Source organism: Ailuropoda melanoleuca, chromosome 3 (genome assembly GCF_002007445.2).
Source record: "Ailuropoda melanoleuca isolate Jingjing chromosome 3, ASM200744v2, whole genome shotgun sequence".
NCBI classification, from domain to species: Eukaryota; Metazoa; Chordata; class Mammalia; order Carnivora; family Ursidae; genus Ailuropoda; species Ailuropoda melanoleuca.
Genome location: NC_048220.1, coordinates 50,459,385 through 50,473,515, shown reverse-complemented (window position 1 = coordinate 50,473,515; position 14,131 = coordinate 50,459,385). Strand labels below are relative to the sequence as shown.

The window sequence follows — 14,131 nt, the reverse complement described above, 5'->3', positions numbered from 1 at the left end:
TAGATTATAATTATGTCCTGACTTATTCCCCCCCCAATGATGTAGGAAGCTGAATTAGAGCCTATGAATGGTGAGATAATGGATGATACTCTTAAAACGTCACTTATAACTGAAGAGGAGGACTCCACTAGTGAAGTTTTAGATGAAGAAATAAAATTGCAGTCTCTTAATTCCAGCGAAGACTCTACTACTCTTGTTCCACTGGTGGTGGAAACCCCCACCTCAAAACCCCCTGACACTGTTGCACAGGATAAGGTAAGAGGGAAATAACTTAATTTTGTATAGTCAAACTGTTCCAGTGTTGGTGACATGGAAGGGGCATTGTAGTATATATATTTTCCTCCCCTTTAGTATAGTCTTTCAGGAAAACTAATTCTATATTAATTATTTTGCTAGATTAGGTGTTTTAAGAAAATGGAATCGGTAATATTCCATAAATTCACATCTTTGTAACCTTGTAATACATACCTGACTTCTGATAACGAGTTTTTTTTGTAGATTTAGAGAAATGCTTCGACAAATAGATAAAGCATTATTTGCCAAATGCTTGAATACCTATTGCTTACATAGTCTATGATGAATACAGTCATTTTAATTTGTTTTAATTATGGAGACAGATTAGATTAGTGGGAAAAACCTGATAGACTATTTTTAAAGAAATTTCATTTTTACTTTCAAATATTCCAATTTAAGGCTAAAAAACTATTGTAAAGCATTATTTTATTAGTGTCTCTAATAAATAAATGAATAAAATTTCCATTGCTCTTACCTATCATCTAATGAAATTGTAGTCAGACTTATTGGGGTGGCACAGTGTCAAGCCCCAAAGGACTCTTGGTTCTGGCTCAGTAATACCAAAAACCTAAAAACTTTTAAGTTGATTCATGGTTTTAAAGAACCTTGATAATAAAATGTCCTAAGTACTTTTTGAGGTAAAATAATTACTTTTATTGTATCTTTAAAACAAGAACCAGCTTATTACGTAAGAAGTTTGAAGTGATTGACTTGTATTCAGAATATGTACACCCGATGAACAAAAGTATTGAGTACTGAATTCTTGAAAATGCAGTTCATTGTCATTGCGTATTAGTGTGATTATGTAAGAACTATACTGCAAAAGTTTGTTCACCCGGTTTTTTATTTTTAGACCTCACATATAACTGACTCAGAAATGTTGCTGGATGAAGGCCCATCTGATGAAAAGGGGCACACTGAAGAGAAACTGCCACTAGTTTCAAGAAAGAAAGCACATTTTGGGAGTTCAGACAATGTTGCTACTATCCCAAATGAAGAAAGATCTGACAGTGGTTTTCCAAACTCTGTGATTGCTGAATTTTCTGAGGAATCAATCTCTGAAAATTTATCACCCAACACTACTTCTTCATTGGAAGACCAGGGTGACGAGGGGGTACCTGAGCCCCAGGAAACGTCTACAGCTCTATCTCAGAGCTCTTTGATAGAGGTTGAACTTGAAGATGTGCCATTTTCACAGAACACGGGACAGAAGAACCAGTCAGAGGAGCAGTCTGAAGCATCTTCTGAGCAATTGGATCAGTTTACACAGTCAACAGAAAAAACTGTGGATAGCAGCTCAGAGGAAATAGAAGTGGAAGTGCCTGTGGTAGACAGGCGGAATTTAAGAAGAAAGGCCAAAGGGCATAAAGGACCTGCTAAGAAGAAAGCCAAGCTGACATGAAGAAGATATGCAGATGATAAACCCTCTTCTTTGTAACATAATTGTTGTTTTTAAAATATGGTAATTAATAAATGGCATGGGGCACAGGGCAAAAATTCCAAAATTTCACTTTGAACTTATTTATGATGCCGGTTTTCCGTCCCCCTTAGGACCTAGGATTCACCATTCTTTTTAATTTTTCAGGCTATTTTGTGTAAATACAATTTTTTTATTTTTATTAACCATGTTTCGACTTTGGGAAACCAGATCATACTATATTTTCTTTAGCAATTGGGGACATCTGACCATTAATATTTCAGAAAATATAAATTAAACTGAAAGTAGTAGGCTTTACATTACCTGTAAGGATCACAGAAGTCTTTTATACTATGGATTTTAATAGTAAACTTGGTGAGGGTTCTAGAAGTTTTATCTTAAAAATCAAAACTAATCATTTTTTAAAATGTAGGCATGTCTAAACAAAAATGTCAGTAAATGAAAATATACTTCAACTAAATGAGAGCACAAATAGAAATTTATGGTGAAAGGCTTATGCAGGTGGTATTTTGGCCTCTTAATTCTAGTTGTGTATATGAGGTTTCTTCCTTTGACTTCAGTGTCTGAGGAAAGGTATAAAATCTGTTTCCACCCAGGCTTTGTAACATCTAGCATTTACAGTACTGCTGGGGATTTAACTCTGGCATGTAGACACTAATATAATATAAAGTATCATTTGAAGCTGGGGAAGCTGGGGACTATACTTTTGTCCTCATCCAGTTAACATATATACTTCAGAAGTGTGAGAACCCTTCCTAAGGCTTCTCCTTAATCCTGCCACTGCCTTTACTCTATAATCATATATTCTCCTCAGCTTTCATCCACTTCCCTCAGAGTGATTCCTGCCAAAAAATCTGCCTGCCTATCTGCCAGCTTATGCCCTTGGCATCCGTATCAGGGTAGATTTGGACTGTGCCCCACAATCTTAGATCTAGATGGCGGGAATGAATCTGCCCAAGGAGCTATAGTTAGAAGAGCTTAGATCAAATTGGAGGCTTTGGTTGTTGCTCTGGTCTTGCTTACTCTGAATTTGTTCTGTGATGACAGGTTACAAGCTAGCCTGTGTGTATACACTGTGGTACTATAGCAAAGGCCTTTGCCTAAGAAAACTTAAAAAACAAATTCTCTTGTTAATTTTTATAAAGTAATTTATTTAAAAATGAACGAAGTGGTTATTTTTAGAATCCAAAGAGAATCTTAAAACAGTCCTACTCTTTGGAAGTATTGTGTACACTCAGATTTGCAGTTAATTTAGAGAGTGCTTTGAGACCATTTAGATTGTAAAACAGCTTGGTCCTCATCTAAATGCTTTGAGACCATTTAGATTGTAGAACAGCGTGGTCCATAACCATGTTATGACTTTCATTATTTGAGGTGCTAAGGATTGATGTCAAAGGTTTATCCAGTCTCCAGTCAGGTGATGTCATTAAATTTTATTTTGGAATGTTGATATTTTAGGTCTAATAAGCGAAGTTAAAATGTTTCAGCAGGCAAAACAGCAAACCCTCCTATTCATGTAAAATTTTGAATACTTGTATCCCCTACTTTTTCCTTAATTATTGGTTAGAGACAAGCCAGATGATTTCACTCCAAATGAAAATTAAAGCACTTTGGCCATTTGTTTTCTCAACAAATGCTGATTAATTGAAAAAAATAAGTATGACTGGTACTAGTACATCTGTCACATGTTTATGCTGTTTTATAGATTTTATGAGAAACTTTACTACAATTAGGGAAATAAAGATATGAGGATTTAGTAAATTCTTAACATTTCCTTTTTTAATTTCTTAAAATAGATTTAAAAACCTAACACTTAGATATTTTACTTTTTTACTTGGATTGTTCATTGTTGAGAATACTTTCTTTAAAAGGGTATAGTTTAAGACTGAGCTCACTGACAACTCTTGATATGTGAATATAGTTGCTGAGTTCACAAAACACGTTTAGTTACTCATATATAACAGTACTAACAGTATAAACTCATACTTGTTAAACTTGTTTGGTTTATTCTTAAACAGCAAGAGCATTTTAAGCAGTTTCAGAACTTTTTGCTTAGCATACAAGAAAACTTTTATTATCTCTGACCGAAAATGTTATTTTGGGGGGTTTGTAGATGGTAGAGAAAGCTAGGTAACCTAGAAAAACCTTACTTTCGTGTTCAGTAACATGTTCACGTTCAGTAAATGAGTTCTGTACTCAATGAGTATAGAATTTATAACAAAATTTATCCTCAATAAGGAATCTAAATAAAACTAAACAGATAGTTTTTTTGCAAGGGATTAGAAGAACTTGAGAATTATAGAGGACTGAAATCTGATTTCAGCCATCTCGTCTAGTTGTTGAGTGTCTAGTCACATTCTATAGTCCTTTGTGAACTTTTTTCTGTTTAGGATTTTTATTTCTGGAAAAGAATTTCACTTGTTTGTGTAAATACGTGTATATTTCCTTGTGTAATATAAAGCATAGATATTAGCAAAATTTTCGTTCTACTTTCAAGTTTAAATTATCCAATTGCTAGACATCACAGAAATATATTTAAGAATTTATTATAAAGCTCCTCTAAACTTTTAAAGGTGAGAGGATCTATTATGATTTTTTATAAAATCAAATAGCATGACAGAATGTCAGTCTTCTACTTAAAATGTCTATATTCATGGTGTTTCCATTCATTGCAGAGAATAAATATGTCAAGGATAACACTTTCTAGTGATTAATGGTTCACTTTTAGCTGGCCAGAACACTACCTAAAATTGTTTCAGTGACTTTAGAAAGTATCTTGAAGGTTTATGATTACATCAAATTGAGTCTTTACCTAGTATCTAAATATCTGCTCTTATGTACTGCTTTACTCTTAGGGATTACCTTCTGAGGTTTGGTCACACCAGCAAACTGATACAGATCTTAATGTAAATACAGGATTTATACTAAGATTACTCATCTGTGTAACAGCATTTTAGAAATTTCTGCCTTCTATGTCCACTTGTAGCTAATCTGGTGTTTTAAGTGTTACCCAGTCTTTCATGGATGTGATTAGTTACAGATGTTATGCTTCTGTTGGCATACTTAATATAAAGCTTTCTTTGTAGAAGATAATTTGCTTATTTTGGGTTCTAAAATAAATAAGCAGACTGAGTTCTGTGGGATTATGCTTACCTTTAGTCTATTTTTTTTTCACCTTCCAAATCTTAAAGTCACTCACACATTCCCCATTTCTATTAGTGGCAAAATCAGTTGTTAAAATACAATTGTAAGAAAGGTTCAGCTTCTGTCATCCTGACGTAATTGTACCATATTGGATAGTCATTCCCAAGGAACTAGCCTTTCTTTTCCTAGGTGTGTGTGTGTTCTAAAACTTCCGAGGTTTATAGAACTTAGAAAAGATGCTACATTATTCAGAATAGCAAGTCTTACTGAGGTACTCAAGTTTGTTTCCTTGGTAGTTTTTTTTTTTAAGTTTTAAAGTAGGATGTTTTGTGATTGTTTCTTGGCCTGTATTTTGATATTCTTTCCCTTTTCCCTACTTTAATCAACGAAGATGTGTTTAGATATTGAATTTGTTTAGACATTAAATGATTTTGTTAAAGGCACAATCACATTGGTTGTACTTTCAAGACAGACTTTAAAAATAAACAATTTAAAACCATTAATGTCATTATAAATTAATGTAATATTTTGGACGCCTTAAGCTCAAAGCTACAGACATAATTCAGATCACGAAAGTGCTTTGACCAAGTTACAAACCTAAGACATGACCTTTTCTATATTATCCAAGTAACTGCAAACAAATTTCTCTTTAAGGGCATCAGTGCAATCTTTTTTTTTTTTAAAAACAATTTTACCTAGAATTTGTAACCATTCTAAAAATATGAAAGCATAAACATTTTGGTGTATTTTTTTTTCTATATTCGGAGTAAAAATACAGTTCCAAGTAAGTATTACTATACATGATTGAGAGGAAAAAAACGTTTAAAATATGAATTCACCAACTCACCGTATGAAGACATAGAGGTGAAAATATTTATCTAAATCCTTTGGAACTCTATTTAGTGTAGTGTGCCTTCTCTCTCCTGTACTTCTAGAGTATAAATACTTTATAAACAAATGCTACCGTGTGTTAATGCTACATTTCTTAGGATTAATGAAAATTAGGTGGAAGAAACTTCAAGTAAGGTCTCAGAAATGACCGTTTCGTAGTCTAAGCTCTATATTTAAGTGTGCACTGACCTTTCCAGTAACAAGTCTGCACTGCTGAGTGTCCACTAGTTAATGCAGACCAAGATACTTCTATAATTGTTTTTTAAAATTACTCAAATTTATGAACATCCAAATGCTAAAAAGACTCAAAAATAAAAGACCATTTATTTTAATAAATGTCTTTTTTAATGTTTTTCAGAATAGAATAAATACTTCTCTTGATGATTGCAGATAGGTAAGGCTGGTTGGTAGTATTCAGAACCATCACAGTAATGGTGGTCTTCCTGATTGGTGTGTAATCTTCAGTAATTATAAGGAATTACTTGTCTGAAACTGCTGTCAAACCAGCAGGACTGCATTTATGCATCCATCATTTTCAGGATTGTTCGTAACCTGAGCATATTTTCCTGAGGAAAACAAAATGGGAAAAGGAGAGATGTTAATGCTGATAAAAATTAACTTTGCCCAAAGTATTTCTAATCACCATTTTTAAGAAAAAAAAAAAGACAGTAGGATCAGTGAGATTTTACAAATCACTCAAAATCAAATGAATTCTGGAAACAATTTTTATATATTGTTTTTATACTTTTTACAAATGGTGGTCAGCTCCATTCTGTTAGTAGGTTGTATTAACAAGCCTTTGTGGATTGACCTGAGCACTGTTGCTTTTGCACAGACCTTTCTTAGTAAAATATGCAACAAGTTTTAATTTTCAAATTAATTTAACCTGTCTTAATATTGAGGTCAGCCAATATGAAGTATGAGTCAATAACTCATATGAAGACTCAATCAAGAAGTTAGAGTGTATTCTTCAATTTCAGAGAACACTGAAGTTTAGAAATACCTGGACACTAAAAGCAGAAAACTAAGAAAATGAGGGAAGAAGAGTTAAAATTGCTGCATGACACCTTTTATTTTAATTACTACTGAAATAGTGTGGCTATGTGTTTGGTATGTCTTCCTTCCTCTGCTATGGTTAATTTACTGTATTTTCTTTCAATATATTTTGGTTATAACTAACTTTCTATCTGCTTCCCTCCTTTTAAAGCAGTCCTAAATTCTAACAATATAGTACACTTCATATAATTGAAAGCAATAATCTAAGTTAAAAAGAATCACATTCACAACTACTTTGTCTACTTTGTCTTCCTAAAGATTTAAATCTGATTTATGACACCATTTTAACTTAATCTAGCCCTTCTGCATTAAAATTTGCTGTGTACTTTCTATCAACTTGCAAATTTCAGTTTTAGAATTGTGTAGCAGCAGCAGCCCCATATTCAAAAATTTTACTTACCCCAAATAACTTTGCCTCCTTGTGTCACAAGGCCCAACTCACTCACGTTCACCTCAATTACAGTACCTTTGGTAATAACACCCAAAGTTGTATATAGTGGGGATGAAGGATTCTTTTTGACACCAAGTATTGGCAGGCAAAAGGTGGCTTTCAATTCAGGATGTGTTACGTGGGCCTTTTTGAAACGTAAGCCCTAGTAAGTCAAACACAAAAATGTTATCAGTCTAAAATGCTAGTAATGAGCAATGATCCTTTTTGCTTTTCCAATTGTCTTGCAAATCAAAAAACCCCATGGATGAATAATGTCAAATCTTAAGGCATCAAGTTAAATACTTCTAATTCTACAGACTAAAAACCTGATAAATACATGGGGAAAAACCCCCAAACACATACTCCTGCTGTTTTTAGCATGGAGTGTTACCTAGCATCATACTCAGATTTTCCTGTTATCTACCATTTCCTGAGGACTTGCTGCACTTGCCAGGCACTATGATGGAGCACACAAACAGCTTATTTAAGCATGATAACCTTACAGTTCCTCTCCCATTTTTTTCTGAATGATTATAAAGATTGGCAGGTGAAATGATTTGTTCCCGGGTTGAATGGTGTGTGGATGGAATTAAACTTAATTCCTGATTCCAAGTCTCTATAGACCTCAGCTGTTTTATATGATGAAAAGGGAGGGTGGACTGTTAGCTTTTCATTGATAATACTGGTCAAAGACTGAAGAAAGCTCGGAGAGGTCTGTTACAGAGACTGGAGTCACTCATCACCTAGACAGGGCCTTTTGGGGTGTAGCACTTCAAAAACCACAACACTCTACAATCTCTTAAATTTGATTTTTGCCTGTATGGGGACAGAGCGATACTAAAGTTATTAATGAAATTTGTAATAAACTTACACAGCCGGGAATGCCATCTGACTAATGCACAATGAGATTTATCTGCCAACCTACAGAAAGCCTAGAACAGCATTAGTATATTCTCTCACTATAGAACTGATAGTTACCAAACTGTATTTAGGAGATTATGAATATGAAACCAAAACAAGGGAGTCCATAATACAATCCAGGGATGAGTGAAGGTTCTATAAATGGACAGTGAACACTTAAGTTTTGCAAGCCTTACGTCTCTCCTACAACTCCTCAAAGTCTACAGGAAAAAACAGCCATAGACAATATGTAAATGAAAGGGCATGGCTGTGTTCCAACAGAACTTTATTTACAGAAACAGGCTGCTTGACAACATTTTAATCCATTAAAAATTATTCAGGTTGAGAGCTAGGGTAACACTGCCAACTCTCCTCTGTCTGGTTTTCTAAGCAGGATGGATTTCCAGTGAGGAGAGCAATTCAGTCTGTTTAAAGGGATTCTGCAAAAAATATATAGCTGATCCTTTAACACAGGTTTGAACTGCACAGGTCCACTTACATGCAGATTTCAATAGAGTAGTTTATTTTCTTTTAGGATTTCCTTAACATTTTCTTTTCTCTCGCTTTAAGAATATAATATATAATACACATAACGTACAAAATATGTATGAATTGACTGTTCATGTTATCAGTAAGGCTTCCAGGCAACAACAGGCTATTAGTTTTTGGGGAGTCAAAAGTTGTCTGTGGATTTTGGGGCTGTGCAGGGGGTGGGCACCCCCAGCCTGAGTTGCTGACAGGTCAACCAAATGTTCAGTAACATTTGGGAAAGGGGAGGAGAATGGTTTTGACCATCACGGTTGTCTACAGAAATTAAAGTTCCACTTTTATATTAAAATCTTTTTTCAATGACTACATACTGAATGTTTTCAAAAGCTTTAATTTTCTTACTAAATGGGAATTGCTTCTTGAAAAAACTACTCAAGTTTTCTAACTGTTCTCAAAGAGAACAAGTGTCAGGCATATAGGTTGCTTGTCGAATAAGATGACTTCACATGGAAAACAAAGATTCTAATATGACATATTTAAAAATCAGGATTCACTGACACGGTCTGTAGTAAGAATTATTTTTCATCTATCTCTTATGAACCAAAGGCAAGATTCTTGATGGTAGTGGAAAATGGCTAAGCCATCCCTATCAATAACTTAAAAAAAAAAAAAAAAAGGCATAAAAATGTCTTTCAATCTCTTTTCATACCAATTTTAGGAATTTTAGGAAATTGTACTTTATCTAATTTAACATAGCAACTAGTATAATCCATCCCACTCTTGCAAGGGACTTACCATTGGCCTAATGAATCTTTCATATTTAGGTGGTTTTCGAGTAAAGCCGTCTCCAACAAAGCAGACTTTAGTGACCATCCTCTTCCATGCTTTCTTCTTTCTCTTTCCTGTTCGAATAACTTTTAATACTTCTGTTTCTCCCTGGGCACGAACTTTGGGTAAAGGAACTTCCCATTTTCCCTAAAAACAGACCACAGTTAAAATTTATACTTTTGGTAAAAGGCAATGAGAATAAAAAATTAAATATGTTTTAGTTGTACAAAGTAGTGGATTCACTTTTTTCCTAAACCAACAAGATTTTGGCTCCAATGTTTTCTAGAAGTCTGCACTGTCTCCTTAAAAGCCCCAAATTAATTGGAATTAATTAAGCTTCTTATCATGGATACATTAAATAAAATGGTTTACGGGTGTTTGGGTGACTCAGGTCATGATCCCAGGGTCCTGGGATCTAGCCCCAAGTCAGGCTCCCTGCTTAGTGGGGAGCCTGCTTCTCCCTCTCTGTCTACCCCTCCCCTTGCTTGTGCTCTCTGTCAAACAAAATCTTAAATAAGTAAAATGGTTTGCTTAAGCTATAAATCTCGATGCCTTGTTATGGATGAAAAATGCCACCTGTAATAAGGCAATGATTTCTGGAAACAGTGTATGTGCTTACTACTAAATAGTGAATACTGTAAAAGTGGAAGACTTTCTCCACCTCTTAATTTACTCTGTATCTACCTCGAGTGGACTTTTAGATTACTATTAGGACAAAATCATCGTCACATATTTTGAACCTCTGCAGAATGAAAATTCTATGAAAAACTGAAGCAGTACAATGTAGTAGAAAGAATGTGATTTATTATTAAGACAGATTCTGGAAGCAATTCTACCACTCCATAGATGATGACCATGAAGAATGATTTACAACCTTCTGGATGTCAGTCTTTTTATCTGTAAAATGAGGAAGGGTTAGTAGACAACCTCTAAAATTTCTTTGGGTGCTCAAGTTATACCATTCTAATTTTAAAGAGTATACATCAAAATATAAGCAGTGTGGTTCGTTTTGGTTTTTTTTTTTTAAGATTTTATTTATTTGAGAGAGACAGAGCAACTGGGGAGAAGGAGGAGAAGCAGACTCCCCGCTGAGCAGGGAGCCTGATGTGGAGCTCGATCCCTTCTGGGATCATGACCTGAGCCTAAGGCAGACGCTTAACTGACTGAGCCACCCAGGCGACCCAAGCAGTGTGTTTTTTAAAATCAAATTTGGAGACTGGACATTTCTGTTGCTATCTGGATTTCTGTCAATTTATCCACAGATGTTTAAAAATAGTATCTATGCCTTTTTCTGTTTTTAGCAGGCTTTAACCTAATTTGACACCAAGCGTAATCCAGTAGTATTAAAAAAAAATCAGAAGGTTTTCCACTATCATACTTTTTAACAAATTTTAGCAATACAGGGCAGCAAAAACAAGCAGTTCTATCTTCTCCACAAGACCACAGTATTAGGAGGTGTCAGGTTTAGGAAGCTGTTAAAATACTGAATTTGAGATTTATGCCTTACTACCATTTTAGGTACTTTTTTTATACTAAAGATGGGTAATATTCTAATAACTTTTTAAAAACCTGTCAAATGTTAAATTGCTAACATGTTCTCATGGTGAGAAAATAAGTGTTTCATTAGTTAATATTTAATACAAAATGAACTTTACAAAGAGTTTGATATCTAAATAATGGGAATAGTAGCTGGACTTCATATTTCCAATTAAACTGAAGAAAAAGACTAATATAAATTTTCCTGAACAAAAAAGAAATAAAGACTTCAATTTTTATTTCTTACCGCTTTCTCTTTTCGTTTTTGTTTAATCATGTTGGAAAGTACTTTAGCTCGGGACTGTCCTTCTCTGTCTAGTAGATACGCAGGTACTGCACCTTGTGGAGTCTTTTCATCATTCTTTTGTTTGGTGTTTCTCTTTTCATGCATCTTGATACTACCAAGAAGGAAGAAGATTCAAGATTATCAGTTTTAAAAATTATCACTTAAAATATGTTAACTTGTTACAATGAAGAACTCATCACTTACGTCTTTTTCATTTGTATTTTCTCAGCATGGCGCTGTTTATGGTAGAGCTTAGCTTTCAGACCAATCATCTTTTTTGCCTTCTTTGAACGTTCATGAGCCTCTCGACCTTCTTTCTTTCTTTTTTTCTCATGGTAATCCAAACGATAGCCATAGCGCTTCCGGTGTAACTCAATATATTCATTTTGTGGCTATAATGCAAGGAAAGTTAATTTTAAAAATTATTGACAGAATTATGCTAAAAAACATTCTGAGTACCATAGAAAGTACAGAAGGCCTTATGTCATCCAAATGTTCACTTGCTGAAATAACTCTTGTGATGTTAAACCTCTTTACATGATATGAGTTAAATACATTTTGATCCTTAATGGTATGAGGCATCAGAATTTACATCTGTAATAATCTCAGTGAAAGTTACTGTTCATTGTCCAAAATCCACTGGACCACAAAAAGGATGACCTCCAGGATCTCTCTTTTTTCCTGAACATCAGTAATCTGTTTTTCAATAACCTCATCATTATTCATACTTTTTATTAAAGAAATCTGTTTTATTGAAGTACAATTTATAAAGAAATGTGCCCTTTTTAAGTGTAGGTGTAGTTTTACATTTTGACAAACTACACAGCTTTGTAACCACCGCAATGAGGATAGAGAATATTTCCATCACCTTTGAAAATTCCCTTGTATTGCTCTGAAGACAATCCTCTTTTTTCCACCTCCAATCTGTTATCTATCACTCTAGTTTTACCTTTTTCATTGTGAAGAAGCTTATATTATCTACAGAATGTAGCCTTTTGTGTCTAGCTTCTTTAACTTAAGGCTTTTGAGAGTGCCCCACGTTGTAAACACGTGTCAGTACTTCAATCCTTGTTATTGTCAAGTAGTATTTCACGTACGTATATTCATTCATCCTTTGGTTCATGGATATTTGGGTTGCTTCCCATTTTTAGCAAATAAACACTGGCACAGAAGTCGTTTGTGTGGCCACATGCCAAACTTTTCACAAATGGCTGTACTGTTTTGTATTTCACCAGCGATGTATGGGATCCCTTTTTGCTTTTTAAGTGCCTGTTTTTATTTTATATGCCACTTTTGCTTTATTTATGTGGCCACAATCCAATTGTATTTCAAGACTGCAAAAATAAAATGATGCAAAGTCAACTCCAGCACAGAGAATAATGCCAAATAACAATCAACCAGGTACTATGTATCTAAGGTGTGGTGTTTTCAACTGCTAGCACAATAAACTTAGCAGAAATCATGGGTAAGGCATGTGGAATGCCATCTTGAAGAGAAACAAATTAGAGACATAGCAGAAAGAGATCGGATGTGGCACTCAGATCTGTGCTTTAAGCCTGGCTCTGCAATTCATTAGCTGCTTGGCCGTGGCCGTGCCTGCCTTCATTTTCCTCAACAATAAAACGAAGTGGCCTACAGTACAGGGTTATCGCTAGGCTCTGGCACTGACAATATACAACACGTGGCGAAACCCGGAATTTAACGGAGTGAAACCTACCTCCTTCTAAAGCTTGTACTCTGGCAAATACCCCAATCTGCGTCCACCAAATGCATTTTTTTTCCCCACTCAACCGAGTCCACCCTCATTCCCTTCAGTACCTCCCTTCCGCCTACCATCCCTCGCCTCCAGCCCCAGGGCCCCCAGGCCCCACCAACTCTGAAGCCCTACGATGCGAGTGCCCCCAAACTACCTCCTCACCATGGTGACGGCCGCAGAGCCGCCAGGTGCAGCTTCCGGGGCGCGAAGAAGGTCTCAATTTTCGGGTCCCCCAGACCCGCGGGCTAACTCCACACAAGCCGCGACCGGAGAGACAGTCCTAAAACGACCGACTCGGGAGGAAGCGCGACACATCGGTTCCGAGACTCAGTTCTTCACGTTTAGCTGGAAGGGCGGAAGTTGCTAGCAGGCGGCATTTGAGTGTTGCACCGGCGGAAATGGCGAAGTGCGGCGGCCGGAGGAGGTGGGCGAGGAAGATCTGAGTTCTGTTCTGGAGTTACCCGGGCGTTCGTCGAGGTAGTGTGTCGTGACGCGAGGCTTTTGTGGACTTTGGCGCAGCCTGCACCTGCGGCCTTCAACGCCCGGCGGGGAAAAGCCGGCCTCCAGTATGTGACCTAGTGCCAGGTGAATACCGGACCGCGGGGTGCGACTCCCGCGTGCCTACGACTGTGCGGCGCCCTGGCCACTGTGCCCCCTTTAGGGAGGCAACAGCCAGCCACAAGGCAGGACGAAAGGCCTCCAGAAGGTCTTAATCATCTTCCTAAGTCTTAGTTCATGGAGTTGAGGCACTAAGGGGGGTTTGGGATTTGAGGTTTTTCAAGGCTCCATCTTCTAATGTGATTTATTTTCTTTAAAACCCTAATGCTACCCAGCATTCTCAGGTGCAACAAATTACGTAATTTCTCTTCCTAGACTACGCTTCCCCCAGGTTTTGCTTCCTACACCTACTTGACGTCTTTGCTCAAACGTCATTTAAATGTCACTTGCTTTAAATGACTTTGCTTACAATTACTGCACAGTTCCCTTTCGTGCCTAATTCTTCTCTACAGCACATGTCACCGTAGGAGATGCTAAGTATTTTATTTATTCCTTTTGTTATGTATCTAGTGACCAGGATAGAGA

General features: G+C 36.1%; 2 protein-coding genes across 6 annotated transcripts in view; one reads left to right on the top strand and one right to left on the bottom strand.

Annotated features, from left to right (window-relative positions):
• Positions 1–5,800, top strand: part of FAM169A (family with sequence similarity 169 member A) — a 63,007-nt gene extending 57,207 nt beyond the window's left edge. For all 5 annotated transcript variants that reach the window (XM_019797470.2, XM_002917209.4, XM_019797469.2 and 2 more), the window contains 2 exons: positions 46–255; positions 1,148–5,800. In XM_019797470.2, coding sequence (XP_019653029.1) covers positions 46–255; positions 1,148–1,696 — 759 coding nt within the window. In that variant the 3' untranslated portion in view covers positions 1,697–5,800. The remainder of the gene's footprint in view (positions 1–45; positions 256–1,147) is intronic.
• Positions 5,801–6,072: 272 nt separating this feature from the next.
• NSA2 (NSA2 ribosome biogenesis factor) lies at positions 6,073–13,360 on the bottom strand. Its single transcript, XM_002917208.4, has 6 exons — positions 13,211–13,360; positions 11,497–11,684; positions 11,254–11,404; positions 9,438–9,617; positions 7,224–7,416; positions 6,073–6,333 (listed from the first exon to the last, which is right to left on the bottom strand). The coding sequence occupies exons 1-6, from the start codon at positions 13,211–13,213 to the stop codon at positions 6,266–6,268; spliced, it is 783 nt and encodes a 260-aa protein (XP_002917254.2). The 5' UTR covers positions 13,214–13,360; the 3' UTR covers positions 6,073–6,265.
• Positions 13,361–14,131: the final 771 nt, after the last annotated feature.